The sequence below is a fragment of the Octopus bimaculoides genome, chromosome 28, assembly GCF_046866305.1.
Source record: "Octopus bimaculoides isolate indiv1 chromosome 28, ASM4686630v1, whole genome shotgun sequence".
Classification (NCBI taxonomy): Eukaryota; Metazoa; Mollusca; class Cephalopoda; order Octopoda; family Octopodidae; genus Octopus; species Octopus bimaculoides.
The window spans coordinates 5956449-5977516 of NC_142955.1; the positions used below are offsets into that span (position 1 = coordinate 5956449).

The window sequence follows — 21068 nt, forward strand, 5'->3', positions numbered from 1 at the left end:
CAACGCTGATGTGTTTACATTGCTGTAACTTAGCAGTTCAGCAAAGGAGACCGATAGAATAAGTACTAGGCTTACAAAAAATAAGTCCTGGGGTTGATTTGTTTGACTAAAGTCGGTACTCCAGCATGGCTGCAGTCAAATTACTGAAACAAGTAACAGAATAAAAGAATGTGTGTGTGTGTGTGTGTGTGTGTGTGTGTGTGTGTGTGTGTGTGTGTGTATCATCATTTAACATCCATCTTCCATGCATGCATGGGTAAGATGGTTGAGGGGAGACGGCCAGGTAGAAGACTACCCAATGGCTACTGCATCTGTTTTACACTGGGCCAAAGCAGTCCTTCGAATTTCTCTTGCTATTTGAGAAACCTTAGTCTTTCTAGCAAGAATAGCATATTGTTAACTTCATAAGAATTTATAAACTTTGCAAAAATGAGAAATAATTCTTTATTTTTTTGAAACAGTGGATCTCAAAGAAGAATGCCTGTCATGTTTGCAGATGTAGGTTCAAATCCCACAGCCAGCATCTGATGTGGGGTTGTGGGAGTGGAGTCCTCAGACACCTTCTCTGTAGGGTCCTATCAGAAGCAACTGTCATTAGATTTTCCAGATGGAAGGGCATCCAGCTGCAACTGGAAAATGTTTTGTTTGAGGAGTATGCTGAGAGAGAGAGAGAGAGAGAGAGAGAGAGAGAGAGGGGGGGAGAGAGTGTGATAGTAGAATGTTGGCCAATGGCAAGAGTGAGTGAATGATGAATAGCAAAAGACTAGTACAACACACATACACACACACATACAGTGTTGAAGGCTGTGCCCAAGCAAAGTGACAAAACTGAACAAATACTTACCAGGACCAACACCTAACACAGTTTTGGATCCAGGAGTTATTTGTGTGTGGCCAGCATCAGATATCAAGCTGGCATTTAAACCAGCATCTATAGCTTTACGAGTGAGCTCCAATCTGAAAAACAAACAGATGAACATATACATTATGTGTGATTGTGTATACATATACATACATCATCATTTAATGCCCGTTTTCCATGCTGGCTGGTAAGGCCAGGGGCCACACCATGCTCCATTGTCTGTTCTGGCATGGTTTCTAATGGCTGGATGCCCTTCAACCACTCCACAGAGTGTACTGGGTGCTTTTTATGTGGCACCGGCACCAGTGCTTTTAACTTGGCAACAGCACATACATACATACATACATATATATATATATATATATATATATATATATATATATATATATATATATATATACACATATATATAAGCAATAGAGGCACTAAAAGTCAATATGAGTTTCTCATGGTAATTACTGCAGTATAGCTTGTTCTAACAAAATGTTGATGTTTAAGTGGGGATAAATGTGTGTGTGCGTGTATGTAAGTGTGTATACATGATGATATACATATATACACACACACATACAAGGCACATTCCAGATGTGAAGCAGTTAGGTGATGCAGTTATAACTATCCTATCATCATCATCATTGTTTAACGTCCGCTTTCCATGCTAGCATGGATTGGATGATTTGACTGAGGACTGGTGAACCAGGAGGCGACACCAGGCTCCAATCTGATTTGGCAGAGTTTCTACAGCTGGATGCCCTTCTTAACACCAACCACTCCGAGAATGTAGTGATCCTAGATTATAGAAATTTTAGTATATCATTACTACATATCTAATAAGCTGACCTGCCAACTTTTGTTATTCCAGATTGAAGGAGATGGCTGTAATTGCACTTTGAACACACCCTACTAAACATTAGCAAAATTTTTATCTGGTAAAATCTAAGAGAGACAATCTCCCAACCAGGATACCCCTAACTGTAATTAATATAATCAGATAGGATCTACTTTTCCCAATAATTGACATAATTACAAGGTTAAAAAATGAATTTATTGCTCCATGGTCAAGTCAATCCTTTAGCATTTAAACCAGCCATATCAGGCTTTATGTTCAAATTGGCCAGATCCAGGCTCTTACACTTACCCTACAATGTCATTCTAAGAATAAACAATAACATCATTGAAACTTCAAAGCTATGAGAAAATGCATGATTAATTCAAAACAATGTGAATAAATAAACATTAGATTTGACAGAGTAATCTGGACGCTAAAGGGTTAAACTGGCCATCTCCAGCTCAAATGTTCTACTTGTTTAATATTCAAACCAGCCAGATCTGGCCTTTTACACCTTCTCCATAATGTCATTCTAAAAATAAACAATCACATTGTTGAGATCTCTCAGCTAAGAGATAATGCATGATTAATTAAAAAACAATGTGAATAAAAAAGCAGAACATTTAACAGAGTAATCTGAATACTAAAGGAATAAAAGAGGTTTTATCAACAAACAGGTGGTGAGGCTGTGTGGTAAGCTTGCTTCCCAACCACATGGTTCCAGGTTCAGTCCCACTGCATGACACCTTGGACAAGCGTGTGTGTGTGTGTGTGTGTGTGTGTGTGTGTGTGTGCGTGCATGCACGTGTGCGCACCTGTGTTTGTGCTTGTGTCTGTCTCCCACCACTACTCGACAACCAGTGTTGGTTTGTTTATGTCCCCATAATGTATAGGTTCAGCAAAAAGAGATGGATAGAATAAGTACCATGTTTAGTAAAATAAATACTGGGGTTGATTTGTTCAACGAAACCTTTCAAGGCAGTGCTCCAGCATGGCAGCAGTCTAATGACTGAAACAATTAAAAGACAGAAGATAAAAACAGGAGGCAATTCCAGTGAATTTTCGGAGAACCTCAACACACACACACACATGCCCTTTTGTGCTACTAGTTATTTCTCTCTTTGGAACCTCATCCTTTTCATATCCCTACCTCATTCTCAATATCATCCCTTCTTACTTTATTTTCCACTGATCACCCTTTCTCTGCCACCAGTTATATCTCTCCCTTTCCCCTGAGCTACATCTCATGACTGTCATATCCCATTCTCAACCCCTTCTCATATCTGCCATTGGCTGCCCTCTGCCTTTGTTTGCCACTCACTGTATCCATTCCTACATATCTCTCACCTACATCTTCATCACTGCACATCTCTCTCTTGATGTTAGCACATGATAACAAAAACAACTCAAAATAAAACCAAATATTTATTAAAAAAAAACAAAAACAAGAATCAACTCATGTCCCCTAATAAATCAATAAACAACAAAATCATTACCAGGAGACAGTTGCAGGAGAAATACCTAGCTAAGGATAAACCTCTGTACCTGGCTTTCGTTGACATGGAGAAAGCCTTTGACAGGGTCCCCCGATCCCTTATCTGGTGGTCAATGAGGAAACTTGGGATAGAAGAATGGTTAGTGAGAGCTGTGCGAGCCATGTACAGAGATGCTGCCAGTAAGGTGAGGGTTGGAAATGAGTACAGCAATGAATTCCGGGTAGAGGTAGGGGTCCACCAAGGTTCCGTCCTCAGCCCCCTCTTATTTATCATAGTCCTCCAGGCAATCACAGAGGAGTTCAAGACAGGTTGCCCCTGGGAGCTCCTCTATGCTGATGACCTTGCCCTAATTGCGGAGTCACTATCAGAACTAGAGGAGAAGTTTCAGGTGTGGAAGCAAGGTCTAGAATTGAAGGGCCTTAGAGTCAACCTAGCTAAAACCAAAATCCTAATAAGTAGGAAGGTAGATAAAACACAAACCCCTTCAGGTAGATGGCCCTGCTCAGTATGTAGAAAAGGAGTAGGTAGTAACTCTATAAGATGTACCCGGTGCAAGCTATGGACACATAAGAGGTGCAGCAACATCAAAGGCAGGTTAACTAGCAAGTTAATTTTTGTTTGTGGCAGATGTTCAGGTGCAATAAAGACTGTAAACAAACAGGAAACAACTTCTATCTCATTCCAGGGTGAAAAACTAGAGGTAGTCGATAGCTTCCGCTATCTGGGCGACCAAGTTAGTAGTGGGGGTGGGTGCGCTGAAAGTGTAGCTGCTAGAATAAGAATAGCCTGGGCAAAGTTTAGAGAGCTCTTACCCCTGCTGGCGACAAAGGGACTCTCACTCAGAGTAAAAGGCAGACTGTATGACGCATGCGTACGAACAACCATGCTACATGGCAGTGAAACATGGGCTGTAACTGCTGAGGACATACGTAAGCTCGCAAGGAATGAAGCCAGTATGCTCCGTTGGATGTGTAATGTCAATGTGAATACCCGTCAGAGTGTAAGTATCTTGAGAGAAAAGCTGAACATTAGAAGCATCAGTTGTGGCGTGCAAGAGAGACGATTGCGCTGGTATGGACATGTGGTGAGAATGGAGGAGGATAGCTGCGTGAAAAAGTGCCACACCCTAACAGTTGAGGGAACCCGTGGAAGAGGTAGGCCCAGGAAGACCTGGGCTGAGGTGGTGAGGCAAGACCTTCGTACATTGGGCCTCACCGAGGCGATGACTACTGACCGAGACCTTTGGAAATGTGCTGTGCGTGAGAAGACCCGGCAAGCCAAGTAAGATCGTTGCCAGCGCCCCTGGACTGGCTTGTGCGGGTGGCACATAAAAGACACCATTTCGAGCGTGGCCGTTTTCGTGCGGGTGACACGTAAAAACACCCACTACACTCTCTGAGTGGTTGGCGTTAGGAAGGGCATCCAGCTGTAGAAACTCTGCCAAATCAGACTGGAGCCTGGTGTTGCCATCCGGTTTCACCAGTCCTCAGTCAAATCGTCCAACCCATGCTAGCATGGAAAGCGGACGTTAAACGATGATGATGATGATGATGATGATGTAAAGGCCAGGCCAGGCTAGGACAGGATATAACAGGATTTTGATGAATTTCAGAATGAATTTAATACAAGCTTGATGTTGTGCAGAATTGTTAGACTAATAAACAATACATTGAAGTTTTATACTTAAATATCAATTTTATATCCAATACACAAGTCTTATTAAGAAAAAAATTCAAGTTGTGAAGGTAAAAATAAATAAAGTAAGAAAAAATATAAACCCAAACACATTAAGCAAATGTAAAGAGGTCCACAATAAACAATAAAAAGAATATTAGAAATAAAAATAGTACAACTTGTAGAAAGAATACACACTAAAAATAAAAGGAAATTAATTAGGTTTCCATAGAAACTTTGAACCAAATAAACAACCACAAAAAACACATATCCATAACCCCACACTGAAGAACAAACAGTAAAAACCAGACAACACAACAGATCAGCCAGAGTTAACATTACGCAGAACAGTGGTTCTCAACTTGGGTCCATACAATTCCTGGGAGTCCATATAAGATTTTTGGGGGCCCATTCAAGCAAAATACCAAATTGGGGGATCATTGTAGTATATTAAAGGTCCATGAAAAAATTGTGCTTCAGATGTATTTATTGCAGGAAACAGGTAGGTTTTATATAGTTCAACACACCCAAAAGCAAAATAGGAATTTCAAAAGGAGCATCTATAGACTTGCTTGTTTGCTTCATGCTCTTGCTTGATGGGGATGGGGTTGTCCCAAGTTAGTGACCCAGAGACATCATCATGCATAGAGCTGACCAGGTCCACTAGTGCTCTCTATTCCTGCAGTCCCTTGCCAGCCCTTCTGCATCCTCCAAGGTGACATCAAGCCTCTGGAGATCCTCTTTAATCATGTCCAGCCATCTGATGCACTGCCTACCACAAGGCTCCTTTCAGCTTCCAGCTGCTGCATCAAATTAGAAGTATCTATAAAACTAGATTTTTAAACATCAAATGGCAATCGGGATTCACTAGAACAGAAAAGGAATCAAAGGAGTCCAGAGATAAAAAATGGTTGAGAACCCTTGATGTGGAAGGTGAGAAAAAAAGGAAAGAAAAGAAAAGTAGAAGAGAAGATAAGAAAATCATTGAACAATTAGAAACCAAAAAAAATTCAGACCAAAGCTACAGATGAACATACAGCACCATGAAAGAATAAATAAACATAAAAGAGCAGCCATGCAAGAGAAATACTATCCACAGAAGCAAACTACCCAAATATCAACAGACTGAATAACTAATGTAGTCAGTGGTAGTAGCAGTAGTAGTAGTAGAAATGAGGGGAGCCAGGCTCGATTCTAATAAAGTCAGACCATCTTCAGCCAAACCTAACAAAAATAAAAGAAAACGTATTACATGAAAATGAAAAAATAAAACAAAAACACAAAACAAAATTTTAAAACAAAAACTGGAAAGAGCTGTCCCTAGTCTAATGGAAAAGGAGGGATCTGACATGGAAGGGAGAAAAATTAACTAAGGCATGGGCTATGAGGTTAGGAAGCTTGCTTTGCAATCACATGGTTTCAGGTTCAGTTCCAGTATGGTACCTTTGCAAGTGTCTTCTATTATGGTCCCAGGTGGACCAAAGCCTCATGAGGGAAGAATTTCATAGATGGAAACTGTGAGGAAGCCTACTGTGTAAACATTATATATATATATACATAAATGATGATGATGATGATGATGATATCATCATCATCATCATCATCAGCTCATTCTAAATTAAAACTTTACAACAAAATTTCACACAAGCACAGACTTGGCTGTGTGGTAAGACGCTTGCTTCCCAACCACATGGTTCCAGGGTCAGTCTCACTGCATGGCACCTTGGGCAAGTATCTTCTACTATAGCCTCAGATCAACCAAAGCCTTGTGTGTGTGTGTGTGTGCACGCACGTGCACTGTGTCTTTGTTACATCCCCATAACTTAGTGGTTTGGTAAAAGAGACTGATAGAATAAGTACTAGGCTTAAAAAAATAAATTTGATTTGTTCAACTAAAAATTCAAGGTGGTGCCCCAGCATGGCTGCATATATATATATATATATATATATATATATATATATATACATACATACATACATACATACATACATATATATATATATATATATATATGTGTGTGTGCACATACATATATACATCCATACATATATATATATATACATACATACATACATATATATATACAAACATATATACATACATACATACATACATACATGTATGTATGCGAAAGCGAAATCATGATGGCACCGGTACCAGTAAATCACTAAGAGCACCGTCCAAGCGTGATCGTTGCCAGAGCACCAGCTGTCTGGTTTTCGTGCCGGTGGCACGTAAATAGCACCATTTGAGCGTGACCGTTACCAACGTCACCTTCTTGGTACTTGTGCCAGTGGCATGTGAAAAGATATTCAAGCGAGTTGGTTGCCAGTGCTGCTGGACTGGCTCCTGTGCAGGTGGCATGTAAAAAATACCATTTTGAGCGTGGCTGTTCCCAGTACCTCCTGACTGGCCTTTGTGCCGGTGGCACGTAAAAGCACCCACTACACTCTCTGAGTGGTTGGCGTTAGGAAGGGCATCCAGCTGTAGAAACTCTGCCAAATTAGATTGGAGCCTGGTGTAGCCATCTGGTTCACCAGTCCTCAGTCAAATCGTCCAACCCATGCTAGCATGGAAAGCGGACATTAAACGATGATGATGATGATGATGATGATATATATGTGGGGAGGGGAGAGGTTATCACTGTGTCTGTCATCCCCTTCTCAACTGCTTGACAACCGGTGTTGGTTTGTTTACAGTCTTGTAACTTAGCAGGTTAGCAAAAGAGACCATTAGAATAAGTACCTGGCTCATAACAAAAATTAGTACCAGGGGTGGATTTGTTCAATTAAAATCCTTCAAGGTGGTACTCCAGTATGGCTGCAGTCCAATGACTGAAACAAGTATAAAATAAGGATAAAATAGAGGACAATCAAAAATAGATGGTAAATGGACACAATTGATTAGTTGATTAAGAGCAATTAATTGATCAAAGTAACATTTACTTAAATCAACAATCACACAAATTTGACAATGACATGTTTGGAATTGCTTGATGTCAGCCCAGGAGGACAGTCATTGAAGAACTGTCTAGTGGCAGGGGATGCCCTCACACCTGTTTATCACAAATATTAAAATAATTTCTTTGTAAAAAGTTTATCTTGTCAAGTTTTATCAAAGTAATTTAATATTATTTTGTTCGTTAACTGTTTTGACACCAACCTGCCTGAGACTACACTGAGTCTTTCCGGTTTTAATGTAATCTAAATTAAACAAAATTTCACACAGGCACAGGCATGGCTGTGTGGTGAGAAGCTTGATTCCCAACCACATCATTGCAGGTTCTGTCCTATTGCATTACACCTTGGATAAATGTCTTCTACTCTAGCCTTAACCAAAGCCTTGAGTGGATTTGGTAGATGAAAACTGACAGAAGTCCATTATATATATATATATAGAGAGAGAGAGAGAGAGGGGGGGGGAGGGAGAGAGAGAGAGAGAGAGGTTATGAGAGGTAATGGTGTCAGTACGACCCAAAGGTGTCAGGTAATGCTGAGTAAGTGCTGTGGATAGACCAAAGTTAAGCTCCAAGTTCGGTGATTATGTGAATAAGGAGTCCAACATAGGTCATATGAATATATAAAAAGCATGTGAATATATAAAAAATATTTTTTTCAGAATGAGATAAAAAAAACCCCAAGGCTGAGAAGATTTTAGAACATTTATAAATAGGTTTTACAGCTGTTTCTAGGATATTTATATCCCTTCATCGGAGACGGTGTGAGAAAATGGTTAAGCATTAGTTAATTTAGATAAGATACGAAATAGAGAGTGAAGTGGAGGAATGAAAATAAATGTGAGATATGCAGGGATATTGCCTTTGTAGATCCATTATTTAGGCAGAATGGCATACATATAAGATTCAAATACCTTGTGAGTAAAATCCAATCTTAATATATAAAGCTGAAATTGTGTGTCTGTGTGAAGCCTTTTTAAAAGTTTATAGAAATCGACATTTTCCACTTTTTCGTAAAAATTTTTACATCAATGGAATTTTCTCGATCTGAACTTTCCAGTACAGTAATTAGATTTTTTAAATTCCGTTTACTTTGTGCGATTTAAGGGAGATTTGGCTGTTGTTTCTAGCAACTTTTATATTTCATCCCTTCTACCTGGAACGCCATTCTTACACACGCGCTCAACATAAAAATATAGAGAGTAAGAGTAAAAGAGGGAGAGAGAGAGAGAAAGTGATACATACAACGTCATAGATTAAACTTTCATCTCAGTATTCTTTACCTATTTTTCATAACATAGATACGTAAAAACACACACAACTACACATACATGACCTGTGACAACAACATACACATTGCTCTCAATCTCTATCCATTTCTCCTCCTCTTCCTCTCTCGCTCTCTCAAACGTATACACGTGCAAGTAAACACAATCATTCACATCGTGGTATATTTACAAAACATTGATGGCATAACTACAGAGTTGTATCCCCCAACTTTGGAAAGTCATAACTTTCATAAAAATGAATATTTATTTAAGAAATTTTCTATGCATATATTATTTATTATGTAGATTCCAAATATACAAAAATTTTCGGTGAAAGTGTTTTGGAAGGGGGTGGGGTACAATATTCGGAAATTCCTCTTAACTTCCAGGAAAATGAATATTTTTTCATGAAATTTTGTACAAATGTACCTTGATGTATGTACATTTCAAGCATGTAGGAATTTTGAAGGAAACAACTGCAGGTTATTTTTGAGAAGTGTTCCCACTCGGTGATGTTTTGGAGCACGTCGTCCATATTTGTTTCATTTTTCTCTATTATGTGCTTATATGCATCCTTAGATTTCTAATGAAGTAATAGGCAGTGAAGGGTCAGGGTTAGGGTTAGGGTTTAGGGTTAGTGTTAGTGTTAGGATTAGGTTTAGGATTAGGGTTGGGTAATCGTGCAGGTGTTAATCTGAAAAATTACAGATATGTGAAAAGTACCGACCCTGCCATCTATTATAACTTTTGTTGTTCTGTTTAATATATACATAGATTATGCCTCCAAAGAAGAGATTTTGCTGGAGAAAGACAGCAACCGGTTTAAAATGACAGCCACAGACTGCAGCAATTCACCACATTCCAGTAACTACTTTGAACATAATGCAAAATGGTGCATCAACACCTTCTGCCCAATCTGATAGAATTCTGGCAAAACTGTTTAGTAACAGATCGCCAGCAATTGCTTCATCACAAATTGCCATCCTAGCTCCTGTGAAAAGGGATTACCCTGCTATGTATAATCAGGGCAGCGCAAAAAGTTGTTTTGCACAAGCATTTCTATAGCCAATTACACGGATGAAATTTACATACGCTTAATAATTTTACGCAAAACAGCCTTTCCCTATTAATTTCAACGTCTTTTGAATTATGAACATGTTTACATCATAAGGGTTTTTTCGCTGTAAGGCTTTCTTTTTTAGTTGATTTTCAGCTAGCAAGACTTATCGTAGATGGCATAATAAGTCACACCCGGACAAGGTCGAGTTATACTGCTAGTAGTATCTAAAATCGGTCATTCCAAGTATAGAGTTTGTACACAGTGCTATTGAATCAAGGGTCCCCTTTAAGCCATCTCAAATTCAAACCAAACATACTGCATTATACCTGCTCTTATGCATTGAATCTAAGTTCCAAATATCATAAGGATCCATTCAGCAATTTTGGTCCATGAAATTGTATGAAACACACAGCATTACCCTTCTTCCTAGGCTTGGATTTTGTGTTCCAAATTTCATTAGGATCGGTGCAGTAGTTTTCGAATTTATAAGTAACACATGAACACACATAAAGACATTGACTTTTATATAATAGATATGAATATGCACATATACATACATGTATATGTGTGTGTGTTATATATATATATATATATATATATATATATATATATATATATATATATATATATATATATATATGTACATATATATATATACATATATATATATATACACACACAAAAAGATAGATTGATAGATACAACTGAGTGGGCAAACAAAAATATGAGTCACTGCCTAGTGATTTTTTTTTTATTTCGATAAGCCTGGTACTTATTCTATCAGTTTCTTCTTGTCAAACCAGTAAGCTATGGGGATGTAAATAAACAAACACCAGTTGTGAAGCAGTGATGAGGGAGAAACACAGAGACAAAGACACACACATACACTAGACACCATTTCGAGCGTGGCCATTTTCGTGCGGGTGACATATAAAAGCACCCACTACACTCTCTGAGTGGTTGGCGTTAGGAAGGGCATCCAGCTGTAGAAACTCTGCCAAATTAGATTGGAGCCTGGTGTTGCCATCCGGTTTCACCAGTCCTCAGTCAAATCGTCCAACCCATGCTAGCATGGAAAGCGGACATTAAACGATGATGATGATGATGATATATATATATATATATATATATACGATTGATTTCTTTCAGTTTCTGTCTAGAAAATCCACTCACAAGGCTTTGGTTGGTCTGAGGCTATAGCAGGAGACACATGCCAAGTCACCACACAGTGGGACTGAACCCAGGACCATGTGTTTTGGAACCAAGTTTCTTACCACACAGCCATACCTGCACCTGTGTGTGTGTGTGTGTGTGTGTGTGTGTGTACGTGTGAGTGTATATATGTATGCATGTATATATGTGTACATATTACGTGTACATCTATATATATACATGTACATCTATACATATACATGCATACATATACAGCTATACATATACATGTATACATATACATCTATATATATATACATGTATATATATACATCTATATATATATATGTGTGTGTGTGTGTGTGTATGTATGTATAAATAGAGAAAAGGATAAAGAGAACAATGGTAAAGTTAGAAATATATTTTATGGATAGAATCTTACAGCTGTAAGACTCTAACCATAAAATATATTTCTAACTTTACCATTGTTCTCTTTATCCTTTTATATATTTATACATACACCCGCTAATACACGACTTATAATCCCCAATCCTGTTCATACAACGAATGGAGCATAACTAGCCGGTATACAGCACTTACTCTGTATTACCTGTATCTTTGGGTTTGGTTAAATCCAATACCCTCCTCGACCTTATATATATATATATATATATATATATATATATATATATATATATATATATATATATACAGTTGCGTACTGGGGTCAATGTAATCGACTTAATCCCTTTGTCTGTCCTTGTTTGTTCCCTCTATATTTGGCCCCTGTGGGCAATAAAGAAATATATATATATATGTATATATATATATATATATATATATATATATATATATGTATATATATATCTTTGTCTTTTGCTTTCTGTAAATTTGAATTCTGTGTGTGTGCATGTGTGTGTGTGTGTATGTTTGTGTCTGTGTTTGTCCCCCACCACCACTTCACAACCAGTGTTGGTTTGTTACATCCCCATAACTTGGCAGTTTAGCAAAAGTGACTGATAGAATAATTACCAGGCTTAAAAAAATAAATTCAATTTGTTCAACTAAAAATTCTTCAAGGTGGTGCCCCAGCATGGCTGCTGTCTAATGACTGAAACAAGTAAAAAAAAAAAATAAAAGAATAAATTTATATTCCAAACAGAACTTTATCCCTGTAACATTCAGATTCTTCTGTCAAATGTACTGCTTTTTCATTCAAATAATTTTGAATTAATCATGCATTATTTTGTAGCTTTGGAATCTTAATGATGTGATTGTATATTTTATAATGGCATTGAAGGGTAGGTGTGATAGGCTGGATCTGGCTGGTTAGAACACAAAACAGGTAGCATATATGGGCTGGGTATGGCCGGTTTAACTCTTTAACATTTAAACCAGCCATGTCCAACCTGAATATTCTACCTGCTTTGAGTTGAAACCAGCTAGATCTGGCTCGTCACACCTACCCTACAATGTCATTCTAAAAGTAAACATCACATCATCAAAACCTCAAAGCTACGAGATAATGCATGATTAACCCAAAACAATGTGAATAAATAAGCATTACATTTGACAAAGTAACCTGAATGCTAAAGAGGTAAAAAAACTAAAGGCTCAAGCTAAATTCATTACTATCACTAACTTGCCTCTTCCTTAGTCTTTTTAGCAACATTTCTATGCTCTTAAATACCAATTTACTGCTGTAAGAATTGCATTTTTCCACACCTGAAGAGAAAATTCAACACTTCAATGCCTTCAACTTGAATACATTAATGTTTTATGGTTATGCATTGATAATAATTTCTACTGCTTCGATGTGTATAACTGTATCAGTATACACACATCATCATCATCAAGATCCCTTAACTGATGCAGCCAGTCATTGGGGTGCCACTCTAGATGCTTTCATAATTAGCCTTTGCCACTGGGCTCTCTTCTCTGTCATGTATAACAGTTTCGCCGTGTTATGACCTGTCCAGTCCTTGATGTTGTCAAACCAGGATTTTCTGTCTGCCTCTCTTTCACCCTACCTCCACTGTGCTCTGAAGAAGAACGGAGTGGTCCCTGTCTGCCAGCGCATTTGCTGACTTGCTGCCTGACAAAGCTGTTCATTTTGTGCTGTGTACGGGATGTGACATAAAAGCTTTCCAAAGCACAACCTGGTAACTGCTGCTGCTGCTCATAGGATAAACTTAATGAAGAACCAAACACTTGCAGAGGAGAAACTGGTGGAGCAGAAACTGTTAGAGAGATGATAATGAAATTGGCAGACAACACAACCATCAGCAGGATCGTCATCACCACCACCACCACCACCACCATCACAATCATCATCAGTATCAGCACCAACATCACCACAATCAGCAGCACCAACATCATCAACACTAATCAACAGTAACAAACCTACACGATCATCAACACCACCACCACCATCAGCACCAACAGACCATCTTGTACTCCATTCACACCACTACTAATATCAAAGCTGCTGCTGCCACCGCCACCACTGGCACCATCATCATCATGACCCTGAAAAACTTACAATGTCTGTTCGTCATCTACTTTCACAATAATCTTTGGTTGACCAAAGTCCTTCCAGGCAGCAACCAGTTTGGGGTTTTTCCGTTGCAGTCTCTCAAAGGCCTGTACAGCTGCATGACAACACTAGAGAGGAAAAAAGAAAAGAATTAGATATTAAGAGGGAGAATTAGCAAGGAGTGTGTGCAGGTGTTTATAGTCGAAGAAACTGACCCCTACCCACTGTCTTCGGTGCTTGATATTTTTATAGAGAACCCATTTCTCATAACCAGTCACTATTTGGTCCAAAAAAAGGTTCACTCGTGAGATGTGACAGCAACAAAGAGCACATATTCACTCTCTGCATGCGATTAGACACAGAAAAATTGTGAGGAACCCATTGATCCAATTTGCTGATTCTTTCGATGGCATGCAGGTGACAATGAATGGTTGAATGACCAAATCCAAGCTTCTCTGTTAGTTCCCCAACGATTAAGATGGAATTTTGTTCCAGTATGATTTGCAGGATGTCCTCGTCAAGCTCCCACTACACTCTCAGAGTGGTTGGCATTAGGAAGGGCATTCAGCTGTAGAAACCTTGCCAAATCAGATTGGAGCCTGGTGCAGCCTCAGTCAAACCATCCAAACTATGCTAGCATGGAAAGCAGATATTAAATGACAATGATGATGATGATTATAGCTCTGAAAAAATAACTGTTAAAATCGAAATGCACTCTTCAAAACTTGCACTAAGAATAAGCACAAGGTAAAATTACTACCTGCTTTTATAACAGCTTGATGCAGGTCGCTTAACCTGTCCCCCTCTAACTTTTACTTCGTGCAATTGAAAAAAACCGCATTATTTATGGGATGACCCAATATATCAGGCTGGGTAAAAAGTAAGCAACGTTTTGAAACATGAAATTCATCACAATATATTTCAACAATACAGAAATTTTATTCATTAATTCATCAAAGTAAGTACCATTACAATCAACACATTTTTGTCAAAGAGTCACAAGTTTGTTTATTCCGGTAACATAAAAATCTGGAGTTCTGGAGCTGATGAACTCTTTGAACGCGCTTTCAGCATCGGTTTGATTTTTGAACTCCTTCTCTCGCAGGAAACCGTGAAGGTGCTTGAAAAATTGGTAGTCGGTAGGAGAAAGGTCTGAGGAATAAACTGGGTGGGGAAGAACTTCGTAGCCAAGTTCCCTCAACTTCTGGAGCTTCATTAGTGAAAAGGGTGTGGTCAAGCATTGTCATGAAGAATTATTGGAACTCTTCTGCTGACCAGTCTGGGACAGAGTAGCAGCAGTTTTTCATTCATTTTGACAATTTCATGATAATGTGTTTCTGCATTAATGGCTTTTCTGAGTTTTACGAAGTTATAGTGGATGAGTCCAACAGTACACCACCAAACAGTCATCATAACCCTCTTTTTGAAGAGCTTGCATTTAGGGAAGGCTTTCAGTGCTTCATTTTGGTCCAACCACTGCAAAGAATGTTTTTCATTATTGTACAGATTCCACTTATTACTGCAAGTTACAATATGGTCAAGGAATGGATCGGTCTGGTTACGGAGAAGAAGCGATGAGCAAATTTCATATCAGCACATTTTCTGATTTTCATTCATGTGGTACCCATTTGTCGAGCTTTTTTGATTTTCCAACCGCATGTAAATGGTTGCAGGCAGGTTTCTGGCTAACTTGAAATTCTTTTGCCAGTTCTCAAGTGGTTTTACATGGATCTTTCTCAATGATGGTCTTTAATTGACCGTCATCGATGGCAGATGGGCGTCCACTATGCTCACAATCTTCAAGGCTCAGGTCTCCACTGCGAAATCGTTGAAACCACTTTCAAGCTGACCACTCACTGGTCATTTCCTCACCAAATGTTTCATTGATATCGTGAGCAGCTTCAGGTGCTTTACGTCTATTTTTGAAGTTAAATAGTAAAACTGCTTGAATATCGCTCTTTGACAGTTCCATGTCAGATGATTGTAACAATGGTGAAAAAAATATCAATGTTAATTTATTGATGCATTTGGGAAAGTCTATGTCTGTATTATCAAACAACTGCAAAAAAAATGTTTAAAAACCATTCAAAACTCTGCAAAAATCCAGTACCAATTCTTCATGGTTCAAAACAATGGTTACTTTTTACTCAACCTGATATGTACAACAGGATTCTTTCAGTTTCCGTCAAACAAATTCACTCAAAAGACTTTGGTTGGCCTGTGGCTATAGTAGAAGACACTTACCCAAGGTGTCACACAGTAGAACTGAACCCGGAACTATGTGGTTGGAAAGCAAGCTTCTTACCAAACAACCACACCTGGTGGATCTGAACTATTTCAGCAGACGAACTTGTTGAATCAATGATGAATATTTCTGACAGAATGAACAAATAACAAACTGTTAACAACCAGGATCAATCAGTTCAATTAGTGATTTCCTGCAAACATCTGTAGTCACGGTGTGAGCAGATGAGACATTTAGCGATCGAAAGACCCCAATATGACTTACTGGTGGGGTCTGGCAAGTCACCTGACCAGATGATAATCATTATCTTTTATCTTTCTTTTACTTGTTTCAGTCAATTAGATTGTGGCCATGCTGGAGTAATGCCTTAAAGAATTTTTTAGTCAAACAAATCAGCCCCAGTACAATTTTTTATATTTTTTATTTCAAGCCTAGAACTCATTCTATTGGTCTCTTTTACTGAACTGCTAAGTTACAGGGATGTAAATACACCAACATCAATTGTCAAACAGTGGTGAGAGACAAACACACACACATAAGAAGCTTCTTTTAGTTTCCATCTACCAAATCCACTCACAAGGCTTTGGTTGGTCCAAGGCTATATAGTAGTAGACATTTGCCCAAGGTACCACACAGTGGGACTGAACCCAGAACCTGTAGTTCAGAAGCAAGCTTCTTACTACACAGCCATGCTATATATATATATATATATATATATATATATATATATATATATAACGTGAGAGAGTTAGGGGTTGGGGGTACAACCCACTAAGGGATAGTATCTATCCAGTATACTGCTGGGAGGGTACCCAATTATTGCTACGCTAGTGCTATACTAGGTGCAATCAATGGGAGCGGGTAAAAGTGGAGGTTTTACCCAAAATTTGTGTAACAATTAGAAAATGGAGGATAATATGCTGAACCCAACTACTTGCAGACGGTGTATCCCGTTGAATTCATTAATTTAATTCATAGCAAAAGTGACAAAGGGAGGAAGAAAAGAAAAAGAAAGAAAGAACCAAAGCACAGGTGTCCATGACAGACTATGTTATTTTGCCAACATGGTTTACATATAGAAGTACAAAGTACATAAGGAATTAGAGGATGAACAGAAGTTTAATCTTACAGCTGTTACGGCCTAGTTTTGGCAGACCCCATTCTATCCGAATATTCCTTTCCGGAGTGATTATCGGATGACATTTTGAAATGGGGTTACATGCCCGAACCTCTAGGCCTCTTCAGAGATTCACAAAGGGTTACATATAGATGTAGAGCAAGAGGTAAAAACAGAGGTGTGGTAGAGACCAGAAGAAAAACAACAGCAAAAATAAGATAGAAATAAAAATAAAAATACAATTGAAATCAAAATATAAATAAAAATAAAAATAAAAAATACAAATAAGGGTACAGGAGGAAAAAAAATAATAGTAGTAAAAAAGAATACATAAATGAAGGTATAGCATGTGGGACATGCAAACATATAGAAAGGATATATGTCAAAAAACCCTTAGAAACACAAGGCACCCGTGGCATCATGGAATGTTTGCTTATAAAAACTTGTATATGCACACATGAGAGTAAGGGGACATCCGAGTAAGGCTGTGCACACGAACCAACACATATAGATGTGCATTGGAGTGCCTATAGCGATCTATCTATAATGTTTGTAGGCTTTTTGGGTGCCTTGTGTTTCTAAGGGTTTTTTGACATATATCCTTTCTATATGTTTGCATGTCCCACATGCTATACCTTCATTATGATGATATATATATATATATATATATATATATATATATATATATATATATATATTATATATATATATATATATATATATATATATATATTATATATATATATATATATATACATACATACATACATATGTGTGTGTGTGTGTGTATACAACGAGATTCATCCAGTTTCCATCTATACTAAATCCACTCACAAAGACCTGGGCTGAGGTGGTGAGGCAAGACCTTCGTACATTGGGCCTCACCGAGGCGATGACTACTGACCGAGACCTTTGGAAATGTGCTGTGCGTGAGAAGACCCGGCAAGCCAAGTAAGATCGTTGCCAGTGCCCCTGGACTGGCTCTTGTGCGGGTGGCACATGAGATGCACCATTTTGAGCGTGGCCGTTGCCAGTACCGCCTGACTGGCTCCCGTAGGATTTTCGAGTGAGATCGTTGCCAGTGCCCCTGGACTGGCTTGTGCGGGTGGCACATAAATGACACCATTTCGAGCGTGGCCGTTTTCGTGCGGGTGACACATAAAAGCACCCACTACACTCTCTGAGTGGTTGGCGTTAGGAAGGGCATCCAGCTGTAGAAACTCTGCCAAATTAGATTGGAGCCTGGTGTTGCCATCCGGTTTCACCAGTCCTCAGTCAAATCGTCCAACCCATGCTAGCATGGAAAGCGGACGTTAAACGATGATGATGATGATGATGATATATATATATATATATATATATATATATATATATATATATATATATATATTATATATATATATATATATATATATATATATTATATATATATAAATATATATACATACATACATACATATGTGTGTGTGTGTGTATACAACGAGATTCATCCAGTTTCCATCTATACTAAATCCACTCACAAAGCTTTGGTCGGCGCAAGGCAATAGTTGAAAACATTTGCCCAAAGTGCCATGCAGTGGGACTGAACCAGGACCCCTGTGGTTGGAAGCAAGCTTCTTACCACACAGCCACAGCCTAGAATGATCATATAAAAAAATATAATGAATAAATTGGTAACTTTTAACGTGTCATCTGTTACCTCAGTCATTAAATACCCTGTTCTAAAAGAAAAAGAGAAATGAAGTGGTTGTTAGTAGCAAGCAACTCTCTGATTAAGTCAACAGCATATGTCACCTACAACACTATGTAACAAAATTTTCATTTTCATTTGGTCAGTAAGTGATATTTCTTATTCGCTTTTATCTAGAAATTAAAAGCAATTACTGTTCCCTTCAAACTTAGCCTTTGCCACCTGGACATCTATGTTTCAAAATTGACCCATTTTACATTTCATTTCAGACAAGTTCAGCACTGAGTTGCTGAAGCAGAAATATCATTAAGCAAATTATTCTGCTCAATGCAACCTATTTGCTAAATCTTAATCACTTGAGCATGTCCCTTAGTGGCTGACAATATGTGTATCTTTGATGATGAGCAGGTGTAGTTGGGGAGCATCACAGCCATGTGTTGACAGGAATTCTTTGGGGTTTTAATAAATATCATAACAAAAGCAAAGTTTGGAGAAAATTTTCATACTTTCTAGGAGTCAGCAAACAGGAAATAACAGTTGCTACCCCAGGACAAAAATCGTGTTACATAGTGTAATTAACAAAATGTCATCAAAAAACTGCTCGGAAATGAACATCTAATGGGTGAATCCTTTTACTTATTTGCTGGGCTTTGATTTGTTGGGGAGGGTATTTTATACTAGAATTTTGTAATTTGAACATTTTAAGGAGTTATTAAAAATAGCACCTTTAACTAAGGAAATATACACCTTTCTTTTTTATATCAACAGGCATGGTTGTGTAGTTAAAAAGCTTGTTTTGCAACCATAAGGTTTTGGGTTCAGTTCCACTGCACAGCACTTGGGCAAATATCTGTCTTTTACTATAACCCTAAGCAACCAAAGCCTTGTGAGTGAATTAGCCTGGCAGACACTTGTGTGGAAAGCTGTTATGTGTATGTGTGCACATGTGAGCATATGTACATGTGAATGCATGTGTGTGTGCATGCATGTGCATATTTGTGTATGTGTGTGTGTACATGCATGTGTGCACTTGCATGATTGTCCGCGTATATGTGTACCTGTGTGTGTGTGCATGTGTGCCTTGGACAAGTGTCTTCTAATATAGCATTGGGCCAACCAAAGCCTTGTGAGTGAGTTTGGTAGACGGAAACTGAAAGAGTTCGTTGTGTGTGTGTATATATATATATAAATATGTGTGTATCTTTGTGTCTATGTTTGTCTTCCACCACTGCTTGATACCTGGTGTTGGTGTGTTTATGCCTCTATAACTTAGCAGTTTGGCAAAAGAAATTGATAGAATAAGAACCAGGCTTAAAAGGAAGTACTGGGGTCCATTCATTCAACTAAAAATTCTTCAAGGTAGTGCTCCAGCATAGCCACAGTCTAATGACTGAAACAAGTAAAAGATAAAAGATATCTAGATATACATAAAAGATTTCTTGTTGACTGAAATATTCACACACACACTCATATGCATGCATGTATACACACATACACACACACACACACACACACAAAGCAGTCTTCCACACATATTTTTATATCCCTCAATCTTACACCCCATTCAGTCGAGCAAGTTGTGTCTTGGCAACCTCACCAGTGTTGGTACCACAGAAAAAAACACACCCAATATACACTGTAAAGTGGTTCATGTTAGGAAGGACATCCAAGCTGTAGAAACCATGACAGTGGTTTACTCAATATAACTGCAGTGGGCTTTCATACCTATGAGCTTTCACTACCAACACATGCATCATATTACTTGACAATGAAAACACAGGTGTAGAACCTCAGACATTAAAATAGGTGAAAAAAATATACAAGATTTTTATGTCTTTAGTAAATATAGCTGAATGCCTCTGGAAGGTAGTGACAAGACTCAAATGGTTATGTGATATGAACAGGAAAGTGAATTGGTTGAAATTGATAGCTTATACTGATCAATCAATTATGCTAAAAATGTAAACACACTGCAACCTACTTTAACTCTTTTCTTTTTTCTTTTATTCTTTTACTTGTTTCAGTCATTTGACTGCAGCCATGCTGGAGCACTGCCTTAAAGGGTTTTAGTCAAAGAAATTGACCCCCAGGACTTATTCTTTGTAAGCTTAGTACTTATTCTATCGGTCTCTTTTACCAAACTGCTAAATTACTAGGATGTAAACACACCAACATCGGTTGT

At 38.2% G+C, this 21068-nt stretch overlaps 1 protein-coding gene across 1 annotated transcript in view; it reads right to left on the reverse strand.

The window, feature by feature from the left end:
* Positions 1–21068, reverse strand: part of LOC106872327 (peptidyl-tRNA hydrolase 2, mitochondrial) — a 47688-nt gene that overhangs the window by 5492 nt on the left and 21128 nt on the right. The window contains exons 4-5 of the mRNA XM_014919274.3: positions 13841–13962; positions 845–957 (exon numbers count right to left, since the gene is read on the reverse strand). Of these exons, the coding sequence (XP_014774760.1) occupies positions 845–957; positions 13841–13962 (235 nt within the window). The remainder of the gene's footprint in view (positions 1–844; positions 958–13840; positions 13963–21068) is intronic.